This window comes from Mus pahari, chromosome 7 (genome assembly GCF_900095145.1).
Source record: "Mus pahari chromosome 7, PAHARI_EIJ_v1.1, whole genome shotgun sequence".
Taxonomy (NCBI): Eukaryota; Metazoa; Chordata; class Mammalia; order Rodentia; family Muridae; genus Mus; species Mus pahari.
Genome location: NC_034596.1, coordinates 15,340,491 through 15,360,382, shown reverse-complemented (window position 1 = coordinate 15,360,382; position 19,892 = coordinate 15,340,491). Strand labels below are relative to the sequence as shown.

Sequence of the window (19,892 nt, the reverse complement as noted above, 5' to 3'; positions counted from 1 at the left end):
AGGCAGAGGCAGGCGGATTTCTGAGTTCGAGGCCAGCCTGGTCTACAGAATGAGTTCCAGGACAGCCAGGGCTATACAGAGAAACCCTGTCTCGAAAATCCAAAAAAAAAAAAAAAAAAAAGTTATAGTAGTTGTACTTTCACCTGAAAGATAAAGAATTTCTTCATTGTGATGGGTGTTGTGTGTGTCACACATACACAGATGTGTTAGATATATGTGTACATATATGACATGTGTGTTACATGTGTGTATATGATGTTATGTGTTACACACACATATACACACATATATATGTATGTAACAGCTTGTTAAACAGAATGCTTTCAATATGACCACTTTTGTTGTTTTTTGCTTTTTTGGTTTTGTTTTTTTGTTTTTGTTTTTCAAGACAGGGTTTCTCTGTATAGCCCTGGCTGTCCTGGAACTCACTTTGTTTTGTTGTTTTTAAAACAGGGCCTCACTACATAGTTCTGACTGGCCTAGAACTGTATGCCAGGCTGGTCTTGAAATCAGAGATTGGCCTACCTCAGCCTCCTGAATGCTCGGATTAAAGACATTCACCATCAAGTCCAGCTTCAGTCTGACCAGTATATGAAAATATAGCTCTCATATAGTTTTATACCACAGTATAATATAGCATGGTGTTAACTTCTAAGCAGATCATATATAAAACCTAACTGGCATTATTCTAAATCACTGTATTTTAGAGTTGGAATAAATAGTGTTAGTGACAGGCTGCGCCCTTTTAAAGATAGAAACTACTGAGGCTCTCAGAGATGGAATGACTTGATCAAAGACATAAAACCAATTCCTCAATGGCTGAGAATGGATTTTAGAACTATTCAGCTGCTATGATGTTAAAAAAAAAAAAATAGTAAAAACCAAACAAATCCTTTCTTACCAACTGAACTTCACCAAAAGCACCTCTTCCAATAACCTTTACAACATCATAGTCTTCTGCTTTCATCTGTAAACCTCTGATTTTTTTCACAATTTTCTCATCTACAATAAAAAGATTACCATACTTTTAATATCAATATCATAGATAAGGAACTTTCAAAAGGAATCACTATATTTGTAAGCATTTTTTTATTTCTAAATATTAGAACTAATTTTCAGCTGATTCTGTTAGTCTTTAAAGGATTTTATCTATTTTAAAACTTTAAAATGTGGGGATGGGGTGTAACTCAGTGACAGATTGCTTGCTTAACAATGTAAGGTCCTAGGTTCAATCTCCAGCACTAAAATAAACAAAACTAAATGTATGTTATCTTTGCATTAAGGAATTAAGCTCTAGAATTTGTTATCTTTGCATTAAGGAATTAAGCTCTAGAATTTGTTGGCACATGACTATGAAGATCACTAAGGGCCAAAAGCAGTACTAAAGCTATTCCACTTCTCAGTTCACTGTGTGCTAGTGACATCAATGACCCAGGCAATCCTGATGTGCTTTATAATGACAGAAAATAATCACAAAGCCAGGCATGTCACCCAGGACTAGGAGACTAAATACAAAGACTGTGCTCTAGGTCATACTGCTAGACGTTATCTCCAAAGAGAAAGGGATAAAATCACTTACTATTCCAAATTTAGCAATGACACTTAACCCACTTCTTTAAAAGGTGGCAATCACATATTTCAAATATATCAACTACTATAGTAACTACTAAATAGAGGAATACCCTAGGTTTGGCAACTCCAAAATAAAGGACTTAGGTGTGGGGGATAAAGAAGATGCATCAATCATTTTCAAACTTTCTTCCCCCCTTTATTAAACATTTAAAACATTTTTTAATTTATGTATTATGTATTTAACAGTATGGGTTTGTGTGTGTGAGTACAGTGCCTCAGAAAGTAGGAGGCATCAGATTCCCTAGGAGTTAGTAACAGGTGCTATGAGCCTGCCTGACTTGGGTGCTGGGAACTGAATTCAGGTTCTCTGGAACAGTATGTGTTCTTAACAGCTGAGCCATCTCTCTAGGCCCCTGGGATCAACATTATTTTCTTTTTTGAGACTATCTTGTTTTGTAGCCCAGGACAGCCTTAAACTTCCCACCTTAGTCTCCTAGATTGCTACATACAAGCACTAGCCACTATGTCCAACTCGTTCTGAGAATATATTTTCAGAACCTACTTATTCCAACATAATGCTGAGAAACAATAAGGATAACCATATACATGGTACTAACTGGCACCAGATCATATTTCCTTAAGGAGTTTAAATATATGCAATTATTGAAACAAAGCTTACTAAAGTCTTTTGGATAAATAAAAAGCAAAGTCATAGTTACAATATTAACTTAAATTTTTGCTTAGATCAAGAGTTATAGTCTTAACAACTCATACATAATCTTAAATTGTATCTACTTTACATATTCTAAATTAATTCAGAAAAATTACTTCGAAAATACAAATATTTTTTTTTCTGAGACAGGGTTTCTGTGTGTAGCCCTAGCTATTCTAGAACTAGCTCTGTAGAACTAGCACTGGCCTTGAACTCAGTTCCTCTACCTCTGACTCCCAAGTGCTGGGATTAAAGGCAGGCATTACCACAAGGCACAAAATATTATTTTAAAGGGAAACAAATGGCAAATAAATAAAAGTGAGTTTATTAAGTTAATAGCTTGTGGGAGTTTGAATTAAATTGGCCCCCATAGGCTCATATATTCAAATGCTTAGTCACCAGGGAGTGGCACTATTTAAAAGGATTAGGAGAAGTGACCTTGTTGGAGGAAGTATATGTCTCTGGGGGTGAGCTTTGGGTCTCAAAAGCCATGCCGAGCCCAGTGTCCTCCTTGTGGCCTGTGGATCATGATGTAGTTCTCAGCCGCTACTCCAGTATCATGCGTGTGTCATCATGCTCCGTGCCATGATAATGGAACTAAACCTCAGAAACTAGAATCAAGTCCCTAGGTAAATGCTTTCTTTAGAAGAATTTTCTTGGTCATGGTATCTCTTAATAGGACAGTGGCTAGGACATAGGTTAACAAGTTAAGAGATTTAAGTACCAAAAAAATTAACCAAACACATTTTATTTAAAGCACGGTTATATGTCCAGACAAGAATAGTAAAAATTAACATACTTACATCTATTTAAGAAATTATCTATATTTTTATTTTTCCTCAAAGCAGGAAAATCCAAATCAAGGACCAAGGAATTTAAGCCATCCTGTTTAGAAAAAAAAAAAAAAGAGTAAAAAACATGTTTGTATAGTTCAAAAGTCTTTAAATATTATATATGCTGTTCCTACTAAATAAATACCAACCCACAGTAGTATATTGCAGAGACTCCCCATACCCAATAGCTTGACCCAAATGTCACAACACATTTTAAAAAGTCGGGGAGGGGAAGAGGGGCAAGTGGGGATAAGGTCATATGTAGGGAGAGCAGGGGAGAGAGAAGGGAGATTGGCTGGGGATGGGGGGGGGGCGGATCTCCAAGATATTCCAAAGATCTGAGATGGGAAGAGGCTCCAGAGGGTCTATGGGGGGCGACTAGCTGAAATTCCTAGCAGTTGGAGATATGGATCCTAGTTGCCACTCTCTGTGGTCACACAGGACCCCCAGTGGATGAATAAGGACAGCAACACACCCACAAAACCTTCGATGCAAAATGTGACCTTCCTACAAGATGTACAGGGACAAAGAGCAAAGATGGAGGGAATAGCCAACCAATGACTAGCTCAAACTGAAACCCATTCCTATGGGCAAAACCAATCCCTGACCCCTGACACTATTACTGACCACCTTGTCTGGCCTCAGTGTGAGAGGATGTGCCTAGTACTGGAGTGACTGATGGGATCCCCCTCACAGAGGCGAAGGGAAGGGGACATGGGGGAGGAGCTGCGAAAGGGGGAATACTAGGAAGAAAAGGGGACTAATATTGAGATGTGAAATGAACAAATAAATTTTTAAAAGTCATTGAATTTCAGATGAATTATATATTCTATAAAAACAAAATTGCTCTGAATTTGCTGATTTTGCTTCATGACAGCATGTTATTAACAACAATATCTAAGTCAGGACAATATCTAAGTAAGGACAACAGTCTCAGCAGTAAATGACAAAAAGAACTTTTAATGTTTTGAATGAAATTATTGCTATAAAGGAAATATTTGAAAAGAGATGTTTGGAAATGTCCCCAGACATATATGAGTACTAATGAGTAACATTATTGTGTCTTGGGAGGAATAAACTATGTTAACTTGCTTGATAGAGCTGCATTCTAAGTCAGATAAAACTAAAAGTAGTTGCATGTATTTTGAAGCTCTTCTCCTTTGTCACTTACTGTTGCTGCTCACTGTTAGGGTCATGTACATGAACTCTTTTAAACAGTTTTAGAGAACTAGGTGTCCACCTTTATGCAGTTTTACTCCTCTTAATCTCTGATGATGGGAATGCTCTGCTGTGCCTAATGTTAATAAAACTCCCTTTAGTCTTCTACAGAACACACTTGTACACAAAGATACCTTGACGTGAGTTCAAGGGCACCAACTAGCTCCTTATGGTGACAAGACCCAGGGCACCTGAGTGATTTTAAATTCATGTATTAAAAATAGAAAAAAATGCAGCTAACTTAGCTCATTTTTAAGTTCTGTTCTCCACCACCAGAGAAAACAGTTTCATAAGTCTCAATAACCACCAAAAAATGTTATTAGTTGCTGAATAGTATCAACAAATTTACTAACTGGTATGCTGTATGTCCTTCATCTGTAGCAAAACAACAAAAACTATGACAGTTCTCAGAAGCCAGGAACAAAGTATATTCAGGTGAGAACCTGATCTTCAAAATCACTGCACTGGCATTAAGCTTAATTTTAAAAACAGTAACGTACATTTTATTTGGTAAAAAAGGCTGATACGCTTATCTGTAGATTTACCTTTCACTTTAAAACTTCTATTTTTATATATAATTTATATTTATAATATTTAAATGTATTGTATAAATAATAAAATATCTATTTGCAAATATTTTCAAAATTTTCTTACTAACAGTATCACAAGATTAGAAATTTAACAACCAGAAATTCCTTAAAGGCAAGAAATAGTTCATTATCTTCCTTAAGTAAAAACTTTTATTTTCTATATTCTAAACACACACATATGTTTATAGACACAAACACAAAACCAAATATTGAGTAATTAAGTGCTTACCCAGCACAGTGGTGTCCACATAGCAAAGGTGAAGGAGTCACTACATGGAGCTGACTGATATGTCTAATCAGCAGTGCCATTCCATTGCAATCAGACTACACTCAGGTTTAAAACGCCTTCCCTCTGCCTTTCTGGTCATTCCCTCTGTACTAGGGATACTTCCTCCATTCTCTAATGTTCCTCGGGTTCTTATGACTTCTTACCTGTCTTCTCTTCTGCTCAGTCTACCCCCTATTCCAATGCTGAGCAATAATCAATCTTGATTTTAGTCCCTCATCAAAATTATTCAACAGCTTCCAAATGTCTAGACAATGTAACACTGAGCTGACATGTAATCCTCTGACCGGTCACTTCCTACAGTTTTACTACCCTTCACACACACATTGCTGTAGATTTCTATTCTCCACTATTTATAAAAGCCACTAGCCATGTGAAGCTATTATATCATAGTTGGCTTTAACTGAGATGCATTCTAAATACAAAGAATATATCAGATTTTAAAAATTTAGGGCCAAAACAAGAATATAAAGTATACCATTCATATTTTAAAATACCAATCACAAGTTGAAATGATCACATTTTGATTATGAGGTTTGATGAAGTCTATTATTTAAATTTATTTTATTCATTTATTTCTACTTTTAAAAATATTTGTAAAGGTGTTTTCCCCTACATGTATCTGTACCTGGTGGTCTTAAGAGTCCAGAATAGAGCATCGGAACCCGTAGTACTGGAGTTACAATCAGTTTTGAGTAGATGCCACTAATGTGTGCCAAAAATTAAATGTGGTCCTCTGTTCTTAATTTCTGAGCCTCTATTTCTATTTTTTTAAATAATACTACTAGAAAAATGAAAACTACACATGTGGTTAACATTACTTATATACTACACAAAACTGCCTAGACAATGATCTTTCATAATGATCTGTATATTCTCTAACTGTTCAAACTGGTCTCTCACTGCTTTCTCAGTCAACATCCCTTCTTTACTGAAGAAAGTCATGTTCCATGAGTGTAATAAAGTGTTGGTCTCCTCTACTTGTCCACATCTTATCTATTCTTCAAAACATTTCTTTGACAACTTCATGAGTTCTCAGGCATAAAAGCCTGTCTGAACTGTAAGTTTCTACACATTACATGTTCTTTTTGGGGGGAGGGCTGGATCTGTGTAGCTGTGACATCCTGGAACTCACTCTGTATATCAGACTGGTCTCAAACTCAGAGATCCGCCTGCCTCTTACCTCTTGAGTACTGGAATTAAAGCTTGTAATTCCCCCCACCCCCCTCCCCCCCCCTGCCCAACATTGTATGTTCTTTAAGAAGGAAGACACTCTATATTTACAACAGCTATTGCTAGGCATGGTTTATCAAATCTATTAGCCATAAGTTCTCCAAATTCAAAATTCTTCAAATTCAGCTGGGTGGTGATTGCTTACACCTTTAATCACATCACTCAGGAGGCGGAGGCAGAGGAAGGTGGATCTCAATGAGTTTAAGGTCAGCCTGGTGTACAAAGTGAGTTCCAGGACAGCCAGGACTACATAGAGAAACCTTGTCCTGCAAAAAAACCAACCAACCAACCAAACAAACAAAAAGCCCAAACGAAAATCTTCAAATTCAACTTGCCTCCTCTAGTGTTTCTATTCTCCTAACTTACAGACTCCCAAATATTAACAAGAGGACCAGTGATACAATCTTTAAATATTAAATACTGTTATTTAGCATATTAAATATTATTTATATAGCCTGAAACTCATTTACTCCTGAACTTTTAAAATGACCTTTCTTACATTCATTTTCCAGCTGAAGCCTTGCTTTCCTTTGATGGCACGACTTACCTTATTCTACAACTGTTTTTGCATGATGGGCCCTACATTATGTTCTCCCTGTTCACCAGGACAACTGTGTAACTATTCTTCCTCCTCCTTTCCTGAGAACCCAGCTTTGCATCAGATCACCAGTGAATCACTGTTACCCACTAGGCTCACTAAATGTCTCAGTCTCTATAAATGTCTTGGCTCTTTGTGCACTGTCACTCCAAGACTAATCTTATCATAATTAAACACTCATTCCCGAAGTAACAGCAACAATAACTGGAACACCTCCATAATTTCAATTTTAAATACTTTGTCTTAAGCAACATCTTTCCAGCTTACTTTAACACAACATGGTTCTCAACCTGTGGGTCACAATCCCTCTGGGGTCAGGAACATCAAAAGACCTTTTCACAAGGGTATATATCAGATGTGCTGCTTATCAGATATTTACATAATGATTCATAACAGTAGAAAATTACAGTTATGAAGTTGCAATGAAAACAATCTTACGGTTGGGAGCAGTCATCACAACGTGAGGAACTGTATTAAAGGGTCACAACATTGAGTATGTTAAAAACCCACTGCTCTAATGCCTTAATTCCAATTTTAATTTGATACAACAACTTTCAATCTAGAGTCTCTTTTCCCACTCTATTCCATCCTCTTCCTTCGCATACTGTCCACATAACTTAACCTCCAGAGCCAATCATCATAATCACACCCTTCTACTTATGGCCTAGCTGGTCTCTCAATCATACTGTTCTGGAAAACTGATATAGCCTTTATTATCTGTTGCAGTATACTGTATAAAATTGTGTTTGTCATTCCTCACCTTTGATTGGCTTTAATAAAATTCTGATGCCCAGATGAGCTGGGCAGGAAGTGGAAGGTGGGACTTCCTGGGAGAGAGAAAGGAACCCTGGGAAGAAAGGTGAAGAATTTTTACCAGGAGAAACACCAGAGAGAAAACGGACATGATCACAGGCCTGGAATATAATAGCTAGGTAGTTGGGTTAACTTAAATGAGCTACATTAACCCATGACGACTTACAACATACTTATTAATTATGAAAAAGGAAAACTAGAAACAGGAGAGATTATTTTTAAATAAGTGGCCAGTGCTAACATCACCAATGTTCATATGCCCACCAAAAAGATTTGAGAGCACACTATCATGTCTGTGGTATCAGCCAAAATACCACCAGGATCTAACTACCAGGAAATACTGGACAAACCCAAATTTCAGAAAGAATGTCTTGTAATCTTCAAAACTCCGGAGAGCAGGAAACTCAAAGGAAAGGCTTCTCAGAGTTGTTCCAGATGGAAGGAGACAGAGGGCCATGGAAATCCAATGAAGTACATGATCCAAGATCATGATCATTTTCAATCACAATTACTTGGACAATATTTGAATGGGGTCTCTGTATAAAGTGTATATAAAAGTTGTTCCTGATTGTTAGGAAAGACCTTTAAAGTGGATTATGCCAAGCATGTTCTCAGCTCAGAGTTTAAACAAGCCATTTCCCTCCAGAGGGTTCACAATGTATTAGCACGGTTAGCCCTCCCAGCCAGATCTCTGTTTTTCAAGATTTTACTGTCTAAAGTTTAAACACTGTTTCTTAACTTTTTCTTCTTTTCTCTTACCTTAGAATACTAGGTCACCTAACCACTATCATATGGCTCCTAAAATTATAGTGGCAGGAAAGGAATGTTGATGTTTTGGCCACTGCTACTACTTCAATACACAACCCTACAGCTAAGCTGGGGTTAGAAGGAATAAACAGAAACTCATATTCTCGGGATATATATATATATATATATATATGTATATATATATATATATATATATACAATCACAAAATAGGTTCACTTTCCCAATAAATACAATGAAATATTGAAATATTTAGGTAAACTAAATCCACTGACAGATCTGGTATATCATTTCAACCACAGTCTATAGCATAAGTGAATATTCTAATGTCCTTGCTCTAAGGGGCTTAGTAAGTGTTTGCTACTCCCATCTGCAAGTTAATATTGGAGCCAGCTAACACAGCAAGAAAATAACAGTGTCACATGAACATTCAGTATTAAAACACCAAATATGGCTAGGCATAGTAGTGCATACCTATAATTCCAGCAACTAGGAGGCTGAGGAAAAATTAATGAGATCTTACATAAAAAAAGTTTTAAAAAGGAAACAGCATAGTGGTACATGCTTGTAATACTGGAAATAGAGGCAAGAGGATTCAAGGCCAGCCTAAGCTACATAGAGCATTTTAAGGCTAAATTGGGCTACATAAAAACCTATCCACAAAAAACAAAACAAACAAACAAAAACAGATGAGTAGCACTGGGAATGCAGATCTAAGGCTAGGCTGGCATTTATTAATCCCTGAGTCCAATTCCCAGCACTGAAAAAATAAAATCAACAAAAATTAATTACAACAGACTTGATTTAAAAATACAAGTACATGCGGGTAGAGAGTCTTTGAGAAAACATAATGACACAAAATTCACTCTGGAATGAAAGTGGTGTGAACCAAGAGATAAGTACAACTAAGGATTCAATATTTCATTATATTTCTTTGAAAGACTGCCAAAGTTAAAAATCAAAATATCTATAATGGTTTCAATTAATTTTAGTATTGTAATTTAAGGGGGAAGGAGCACAAAAAAATCTGAAAATGCTATGGCTTCTATACAAAAAAAGTGTTCAAATCAGTAGCATTTCATTTCACAAATGTTTATTTCTCATGATCTGCCAGGTAATAACGCTTATCTTCCTCAGCATAACTGTCAGAATCACAACAGAAAAATATCATAAGCCAGGTAAGGTGGTATATACATAGATGCAGTTACCCAAGAATCTAAGACAGGAGGATTCATTTAGTCCATAAATTCAAGGTCAGCTTGCGCAGCAGCAGCACAATAAAACAGGGGCAACAACACTAAAGCAAAACAACTTTTTAAAAATATAAAAGCTTTATATTTTTAAGAGTATAGGAAAGGGCTGGAGATATGGCTCAGTGGTTAAGAGCACTGCTAAGATCCAAAGATCCTAAGTTCAATTCCCAGCAACCACATGATGGCTCACAACCATCTGTAATGAGATCTGACACCCTCTTCTGGAGTGTCTGAAGACAGTAACAGTGTATACTTACATATAATAAATAAATAAATCTTAAAAAAGAATATAGGAATTTGAAAACCAAAATAACAAGTCTAGAGAAGCCAATAAAATAAAAGGCAAAAGATGTATAATAAGCAAGAGAGTGATGGAAGGGATAAGATTATTATAAATAATTAATCCCAAGTGCAATAAGGAGAGAAAGACAGACAGACAGACAGACAGACAGACACACACACACACACACACACACACACACACACACACACAGGGAGGAGGGGAGAACACCAACTTTTAAAAAAATCTAATGTGGTAAATTTACATACCAATAATCACATTTGCTATGAATAGAAAAAGTAGCCAATTGAAATAAGAACCAACATCAAACAAAGCAGACTTTAAAGAAATAGATAAAAGAAAATGTCATAATATAATGACTCTACATTTGAAGATGCTGAATACAGCTCCTAAATGTATAAAGAACTGATAGAAGCAAAGACAAGCAAACAAGTAAACAAAAGAAAACACTAAAAGCCCAATGGGCAAAGGTAATAAACCTTTCCTGGCCAAAGAAACAGGTAGACAAAGGAGCAAATATAAGACAAGTTAAAATCATCAACAAACTTGATCTCAACATTGTATCCTCAAAAACTGTTAAACATAACTTTCTAGGATTTATTTTTATTTCCTTATTTATAACTGTGTGCTCTGTGTATGAATACATGGCACCTGTACGGGAGGTACCTATAAAGGCCAGAAGAGGACATCAGAGCCCCTAGAAAAGAAGTGAGATGTGGTTTTGAGCTTCCTGACATTGGTGCTAGGATCTGAAAAGTGCTCTTAACCACTGAACCATCTCTCTAGCCAAAAATGTATTGTTCTGTTGTTGTTGCTGTTTTGTTTTGTTTTTTTGTTTTGTTTTTTTTTTTGTATATTTGCTTTTTGAGATAGAGTCTCACTATTAGCCTTGGCTGGCTTGAAACTTGCTATGTAGAACAGTGGCTTCAACCTCAGAGACCTATCTTGTTCTACCTATATAGAGAGTAAAAGTACTAAGATTAAAAGCAAGAGCCACCGCAACTGGCCTTCCAAGGTTTCACAGAATATGTATAAAAGAAGCTGGAGAGATGGCTCAGTAGTTAAGAGGACTTGCTGCTCTTGCAGAGGACCTAATTTCAATTCCCAACATACATTTCTGGCAGTTTCATAACCTCCTGTAACTCCAGCTCCAGAGGATTCCATAATCCCTTCTAACCTCAGAAGGTGCATGTGTATGTGTACACATACACACATACACACACACACACACACACACACACACACCATAGACACATATAGACAAACACACAGATATAAGAATTTTTTTTTAAAATATACAAAAAAAAAGTTAAGATACTGAGCCGTAAGTTTCAAGTTTTATAGGACGAAACATGGTTTCCTTATAAAAGCAAATGAAGCAAGAACAGTAGTGCAGAGCTGATTCTCTTATTTCATGTACTGTTACAAACAGCACAACTCCAAGTTCAATTCTATGTAACACAATGCACTGATCTGCACTATTCTTTGAACACACTGGGAAACATCACATGTAGCTTTGGCTACTATTGTGTCCAAGGTTAATGATGTCACTTATGTCTGACTTCAAAGTCCCAGGTCTTCTGCCAGAATTGATAAAATGCTTAACTTACTTTTCATTCCCTGCGTAAGTTTTGACAAATATGGATGAATTGAAAAAAATGAAAAATGAAAAATACACAAAAATAATATGCTTTTATACTACAGTTTTGGGGCTGTAGAGATGGCTCTGCGGTTAAAAGCACTGACTGCTCTTCCAGATGTCCTGAGTTCAAATCCCAGCAACCACATGGTGGCTCACAGCCATCTGTAATGAGATCTGATGCCCTCTTCTGGTGTGTCTGCAGACAGCTACAGTGTACTTAGATATAATAAATGAATAAATCTTTGGGAAAAAAAAAACTACAGGTTTAATTCCTAAGAAACTCTAAAAGAAGCAATTAACAATGTGAAAAAATTAAATTGTTAGAGGACATGGGAGATGGGACATACCATAAAAAAAAATGAGGAAACTTTAAGAGTGATAAAAGTATTGCCTATCTTGATTGTGATGGTTAATTGACAAATTAGTACGTAGGAAAAAGGGGTGTATCGCTGAATGAATAAAGCATTATGACATACTTCAAAAAAATGGCCATAAAAGTCTTTGCATTTCACAATTGTGAATGTCTTTCCTTTGATCTCTCCTTACAGTAACTGTGAGTAGTTTATGTATTGTCTACATGTCCTATAAAGAAAGCAAGCCCAACTTTGCATCTACTGTCTTTACTGTTACCATTATTCACTCAAACACATTACTTGATAAATGCACTGAAATATTATTATTAAATGGTTTAAAATTACATATACTGGAAAGTACACTTGTGGAAACCAACACATTATAGTTTCCAATGTTTCACATATCATATTTACATGTGTAAAGTAAGGTCTAATATCTGCCATTTACATACCATTAAATCTAGTAAGTTAAGAAAAATGCAAGCTGTAAATATCATTCATTTCTCCCCCCAAGGATCCTTATAACAAATCACTGTTGAAATTAGCATTCAGTCAACCCAGAAAACATTACTTGTAAGCCAAAGAGTGAGAAAATTCAACACACACTGAGCGGAATAATATGAAATGGATATGGCTGCAAAACACGGTAACATAAATAATGATCAAGAACATTTAATATATAACTATATTCTTTACATGCACAAGACCTATGGAATACAAGAGTAATGCAAATGGATGGGTCTTGAAATAAACTACACACAAAGGCAAATATTGAATGATTCCATGTGAATAATTTGCAGAGAAGTATAGCAAAGGTTGCAGTGAAGATAGAGTTGTTGCTCAATAGGTATTTCTATTTTAGGTAATGAAGTTTTAAAAATAAATCATGCTGATGGTTGTACAATACTATGAATGTATGTAGTTTAAATTGCACATTTAAAGTGGCACAGGTGGAAAATTCTGTCATGTTTATCTGACCACAATACATTCTTTTTAAAGTTCAAGAAACACTGAGAATATCCAAAAGAAATAGGGTACAAGGTAGGTCAAATAGGGTACAGAAATAAGTTAAAATTCTAGAGACAAAACAAAACAACCATGTGTGAGATACACAGTACACTGGATGTGATAACAAAGGAGACTAGAAGCTGTAGACGACAACAAGGAGATCTAACAGAGTATTGCCCTTTATTGGGTCTCTAGTGCCCAATTTCTTAGAGATCTGCATGGGTGCACCAAAAGAAAACACCTTTCCTAAAAGATGTGGAAAACAATGCCACTCTTCTCATCCTTTGTGGGGATCAAATTGGTACATTACTGAATTATTATGTGGACAATTTGCAGAGAAACATAGCAAAGGTTGCAGTGAAGAAGATAGGGAGTTGTTTCTGGCTTGACCCAGAAGCAATAGAGGAAATCATCACCGAATCTGAGACCAAATCATAGCAGACTGGCAAGCAGAGGGAAAGGACTATGACTGTAATCTAACCTCTGAGAGACTAGACTATAGTGAACCAAGAAGAGATGCCAGCAGATAAATGCATCTCAGTCTAAGGTAGCAACACAAGCAAGCAGGTGGATAAAACAGAAGTCATCAAACATAAACCATCAAGCAAGTCCTAGAAATAAGCAGATCCAAGAGATACAAGCTCTAACAGTTATTGAGGTTTCTTTTTCTAAGGGCAGTTCGGTCACTTATTTTGTTTCTGTGAGACATCTGAACATCATAACAAAATTAGAAGAATTAGGAGAGACATTAAAGTCAATCAGAGTTTATCAGCAAGAATGAAGAAACAATACAAAGCAGTTGAGGAATCTTCCTGATGATAAGCTGAACAGGAAGGAAACAGAAGGAAAGGAAGAATGAACAGTACTAAAAAGCTAAACTGATGGGTCAAGTGACAGGAAATCTAAGGGTGTCTTCTATTGATGACTTCTATTTTCCAGGAAACAGGAACACCATCTGTGGAGGAGACTTTGTTTCTAAATTGAAAGAAATGAAAGCTCCTCAGAAGAAGGAAAGAATTACCCTAAGCCTACAGTCTTAACAGCTCTCAGAGGCTGGAGTCCAGGAGTGTGCAGTGTTACTAATCCAATTACTTGTCTGTATGTCAGTCCTCCATGACTAATCAACAAACACCTTTTGTTTAGATCAGAGACAAATTGATTGTTCCAGATGCATATAGTGGATATTCAACAGTGCAAGAAAACTTAGGGTTGTAGCAAGAGATCTGAATTGATGGGCACTGCACTCTTACATACTAGTGAAGGAAGCATTTACAAGAGTTTAGAGCCTTACACCTCAAAAAAAAATCTAAAAAAAAAATAATAATAATAATAATAATAAGGTAGTGAAATAATAAAGAAGTTTAGAGCAGGACTGGGAGTGTGATGTTTTACATTTATAATCTGAATAGCAAAGTGGATTCAGGTAATGGTGAGATCCAGGACATTTCCATAGAATCAGTGAGTGAATTAAGTGACAAGAAAGACCAGAGTGAGGGATGATGGAATTAGGAGATGAAAGCCGGGGTCCCAAGTACCTGTCCATGTAAACCCTAAGGAGCAGTGCCAATTACTTGTGGAAAACCTGTGAGCCAGATGCCTACATCTTCAAACAATTAAGATACTGACAAGAAAGATGTCAACAAGTGATAGTAGTAAGAAGTATATCAGACTGAGTAGAAATTCTAAGAGAAAGATATCATGGGCGCTGAAATTAAAAGGACCCTACATTGAAAGAACCCTAAACACATAGAGAGCAGAAGCTCCAAGTTCTGAACGAAGGCTACCTTGGGAGAAACAGGTACTTAAGGCAATGGAAATTTGAAGATGTAAGCAAGAATGTCAACCTCAGAACAAGAGAGAAAAACTTTGCTGGGAACAGAAGAACAGCTGGGAAAAGACTGACCTCAGAAGTGTCTCAGGACTTACACATCAAACAGAAAGAAACAGCTATGAAATTAAAATTAGGCTGGTGGTTCAGACAACAAGTCCCAAGAGCTCTATGAAGGAGAAAACCAGGCACCTCAGCAATCAGCTAGTGCCTGCAACAATTGTAATTCGGAGAGGGTCTGTCTGTTTCTAAAAAAATTAAAAAATTAAAAAAATTCAGGCCTCTCTGGAAAGAGCCAAATTAAATTTAGATGAGTTCTGTTAGCTAATGAGTATGTGCTGGCAGGGATAGAGAAATGGCTCAGTGGTTGCTCTTCCAGAGGACAAGGGTTGGATTCCCAGCACCCACATGATGGCTCACAAGCATCTGTTACCCTAATACCAGGGGACTCAATGCTTTCTTCTGCCCTTCAAGGGTTCTAGGCAGGCAAGAGGCACAGACACAAAAGCAAAGCACCCATACACATAAAATAAACAGATATCACCAATTTCAGAATCAATTCTTACACCTCCATCCTGTCCAGAGTGACCCAGTGTTTTGAATATTAATAAACTGTATATTAAAAAAGGACTGTGCTGACACTGATGGGAAAGTGTCTTTCTCAGAAGGGAAAGGTCCTTGCCATGCAAAGCCTGATGACCTTAGTTCAATCCATAGGGTCATAGGACCCATAGGGTGGAAGGAAAGAATTGACTCACACATATTATGGCTCATGTGCACCTTCAGGCACACACATGCAGAGTTAATTAATGCTCTTTTTAAAACAAAAATACTACATGATGAGACTATCTTGGAAAACAGTCGTGATTTTATACACATGAGATTAAAAGGAAAATAATGCTATTAAATGCAAATAGCAAGAGGGATGTGCTGATATCACAGTCTACTGCCTCAATAACACAGGCCACAGAGAAAAGGTTATATATTACATTTCTTAAAATTTTTAATAGGCATGTATTGCTTTTGTAATTTTTTTAATGTTTGTTTTGCTTTTGAGGGTTTGCTGAATCGAACTGAAGAAACCTGTTCCTAAAAATATTAAAACATAGTGCCAAGAGGCTGACTTACTCACAGACTCTTGAGACAAAAATTTCCAAAAACTCCTCTGAGGGGTGGAATTTCTTAAAATTACAGTATTCTATAACTTTTCTCATTTAAAAAAAAAACTATCATAAATCAATTTTGAGCTAGTTTCTTTTTCTTAGCTCTAAATTTAGTGTTAATTTTATCATCTGTTCTCCTATTATGGAGATGTCCTACATATGGAAAACAACTTGTTTTCCAGAAAGTCTCCAAACTTTGCAACTTTACAGTCTTCTCTCATTTTCCAAATCATATTTTTCATCATCATCATCATCATCATCATCATCATCATCATTATTGTGTTGATTATTTTTTGAGATAGCGTCTTACTATGTAGTACTAATTAGCCTGGAACTCTCTATGTAGAACAGGCTATAAAAACGAAAAAAGTTAAGTATTTAGGGCTTTGTTTGGTCTTTTGAGACAGCGTCTCACAGAGCCCAGCCCAACGTTAAACTTACTACAGAGCCAAAGATGACTTTGAACTTCTGATCTTCCTACCTTGGCCTCTTGAGTGCTAAGGTTCACCCTCTGTGCAGATTTTGTTTTGTTTAGTTTTTGTTGTTTGTTTTTGTTTTTGTTTTTTGAGACAGGGTTTCTCTGTATAGCCTTGGCTGTCCTGGAGCTCACTTTGTAGACCAGGCTGGCCTCGAACTCAGAAATCCGCCTGTCTCTGTCTCCCCCTCTGTGCAGATTTTATGTGGTACTGGGGTTTAAGCCCATGCTTTAAGCTCATGCTAGGCAAGCACTCTACCAATTCAGCTACATTGTCCAAATCAACGGTTAGCAACTATAAAGCTTATTTTACTGTGCCAGCTGAGCACTTCATAAACACTAATTACACATTGGCTAGATTGAAGTGTATGCAACTTCACTAGCCACGGTAGCTGATGTTAAATACAAAAATCATGTTGCCACTCTCCTCCAAGTTATATAATCATTATCTCAAAAATTAATATACATGGACTGGATGGAGATGGCTCAGCTATTAGAAACACTGACTATTCTTCCACAGGACCCAGGTTCAATGGCTTCCTACCAACATGAAAGCTCAGAACTACCAGTAACTCCAGTTCCAGGAATTCTTCTGAATTCCAAAGGCAGCAGGCACATATGTGGTTCACAAACATACTTGCATACACAACACTCATACAAATGTTTAAAAAAAATTTACACTTTTTTAAAAAAGATTTACTTATTTTATGTATATAAGTGCTCTATCTGCAAGTACACCTGCATGCCAGAAGAGGGCATCAGATCACACTATAGATAGTCATGAGCAACCATGTGGTTGCTGGGAACTGAACTCAGGACTTCTGAAGAGTGGGCAGTGCTCTTAACTGCTGAGCCATTTCTCTAGCTTCAATGCTTTTTTTTTTTTTTTTAATTTCCAATATGTATCTCAAATTTCTACAAGACAATACATACATATTCCTTAATATCAAAAACTAAGTATTAAATGTCTTTGAAGACTAAAAACCATGGGCAACTTATAAGCTACTGATGAATTCTTTTTTCTCTAATTTTCTATGGAAACAACAATTTTTTTTTATTTTTTTTTTAATTTTCATCATTTCTTTTTTTTTTAAGTATTTATTTATTTATTATATGTAAGTACACTGTAACTGTCAGAAGAGGGGGTCAGATTTCTTTACGGATGGTTGTGAGCCACCATGTGGTTGCTGGGATTTGAACTCAGGACCTTTGGAAGAGCAGTCGGCACTCTTAACCGCTGAGCCATCTCACCAGCCCGGAAACAACAATTATTTATTTATCTGTGTTTATTTTTGGTTTGGTTTAGTTCAGTTTTTTTGATACAGGGTTTCTCACTGTAGCAGCTCTGGCTGCCCTAGAACTTGATTTGTAGATCAGGCTAGCCTCACAGAAATCCATTTGCCTTCCAAGTGCTGGAACTAAATGCCTATGCCATTTAAAAAATCTAAACAGCAGGCTGGAGAGTATTGGCTGTTCTTCCAGAGGTCCTGAGTTCAATTCTCAGCAACCACATGGTGGCTCATAACCATCTATAATGAGATCTGGTGCCCTCTTCTGGCCTGTAGGCATACATGCAGGCAGAACACTGTATATATAATAAATAAATAAATAAATAAATAAATAAATCTTTTTTAAAAAATATAAACAGCACTTTCTGTATTGCTTGGTACAGCCAATGACTCGAAAGCTGCTTTGTTGTAAAATTTCAAAATTGTTTTAAAAATAAGGATTGTATTTTACACTTTATTTTTGCTTCCTTCTTGTTGTTGCTTTGGTTTAATGTTTGTTTTTGAGATAGGTTATTTGTATAGACCTGGCTGTCCTAGAACTCACTCTGTAGACCAGGCTGTCCTAAACTCAGAGATCCACCTGCCTCTGCTGTTACCACAAAAGAATGTTTGAAAACTTCTGTTTTTTAAATATAGGCATAATCACAACATAGACACAGAACACACTCCTTTAGGAACTATAATCTGAAGGAGCATAAATTAAATTTTAAATTTCTAGTTGGGTTTTTCCTCATGAATTAAGATGACTCAGTAACTATGACTACCATTATTTTTCACTTTCTTAATTATTAAATGTGAAATATCACAATTACATATTTTGAGCTTATTTTGAGCTTAGTAGAATACTTGCTTATTAACATGCACAAAGCCCTGGCTTCAGTCTCTGGCACTGCATCAATGGGACATCATTTGCAAGTTTAGGCCAGCCTAGGATACATGAAATTTTGTCAAGAGGAAAATAAACAGAATTTAAAAAAAAAAAAAAATCAGAAGTTCAAGGTCACCCTCTGTCTCATAACAAAGTTATACATTTGAGGCCACTGAGGTGGCTCATCCAATGAAGGCACTGGCCACCAAACCTTAAGACCTGAGTTCAATGCCTGGTGGGGAAAAAACAAAAACAAAAAACTCCCAAAGGTTGTACTGATTTCCACAAATGCACCATGGCATGTGTGTGCCCACACATATACACGCATGTGTATACACACATATAAATTAATGTAAGTTTTTAACTTACAAGTACGTTTTTACACAGTATTTTTAAACTTGGGTAAAGTATAATGATACATTTTTTTATTTTGTACATCTTATCACAATTCTTTTTCTATTTTACACTTATGCTTCCTTTAGGAAAGAAAACCCAGCAAATTAAGGGAGGGAAGAAGGAACAGAGAGAAAGCAGAGAAGCTGGCTAGCCTTACTCTGATTTGTAGAGAGTCCTAAAAGACAAAACGTGATGACCCTGGCATCCTTCTATATGTGTCTGATTTTTTTCACTTAGTACCAGGAAAAAAAAATTTATCCATAGTGCTTCTCATCTTATTCCTGAAGACCACTTTCATCACTATCACTAGAAATGTTCCTTTAATGCAAAGTCCTGGCTACCTCAGGAGACTTGACAGAGGGGTGGGGTGGGGATCTCCTCAGGAGGGTCTCTAAAGGGAGAATCCCCAAAAGAGATTGTCCACAGTGGGATCCCCACATTTAATACTTTAGACGCTTTTGCAAGAATTCAACATACCAAAATTCATTTTCAGTAGCTCTTGAAAGAATCAGTTCAAGCCAACTATGCTAATGTATTTTATATTTTTGATACACACACACAAGCCAACTCTACTTCCACCAGAGTTTACACAGTTCAACAAGACTCTTTCATTACTCAGAAGTAAATGGCTCCATTACAAAGTTTATTTATAAGAAAAAAATAATGCTTGTTAACTATGACTCTCATGTGCGCGG

At 36.4% G+C, this 19,892-nt stretch overlaps 1 protein-coding gene across 3 annotated transcripts in view; it reads right to left on the bottom strand.

Annotated features, from left to right (window-relative positions):
- Positions 1-19,892, bottom strand: part of Rock2 (Rho associated coiled-coil containing protein kinase 2) — a 90,598-nt gene that overhangs the window by 59,775 nt on the left and 10,931 nt on the right. For all 3 annotated transcript variants that reach the window (XM_029541126.1, XM_029541127.1, XM_021201504.2), the window contains exons 2-3: positions 3,088-3,169; positions 902-1,002 (exon numbers count right to left, since the gene is read on the bottom strand). In XM_029541126.1, the coding sequence (XP_029396986.1) occupies positions 902-1,002; positions 3,088-3,169 (183 nt within the window). The remainder of the gene's footprint in view (positions 1-901; positions 1,003-3,087; positions 3,170-19,892) is intronic.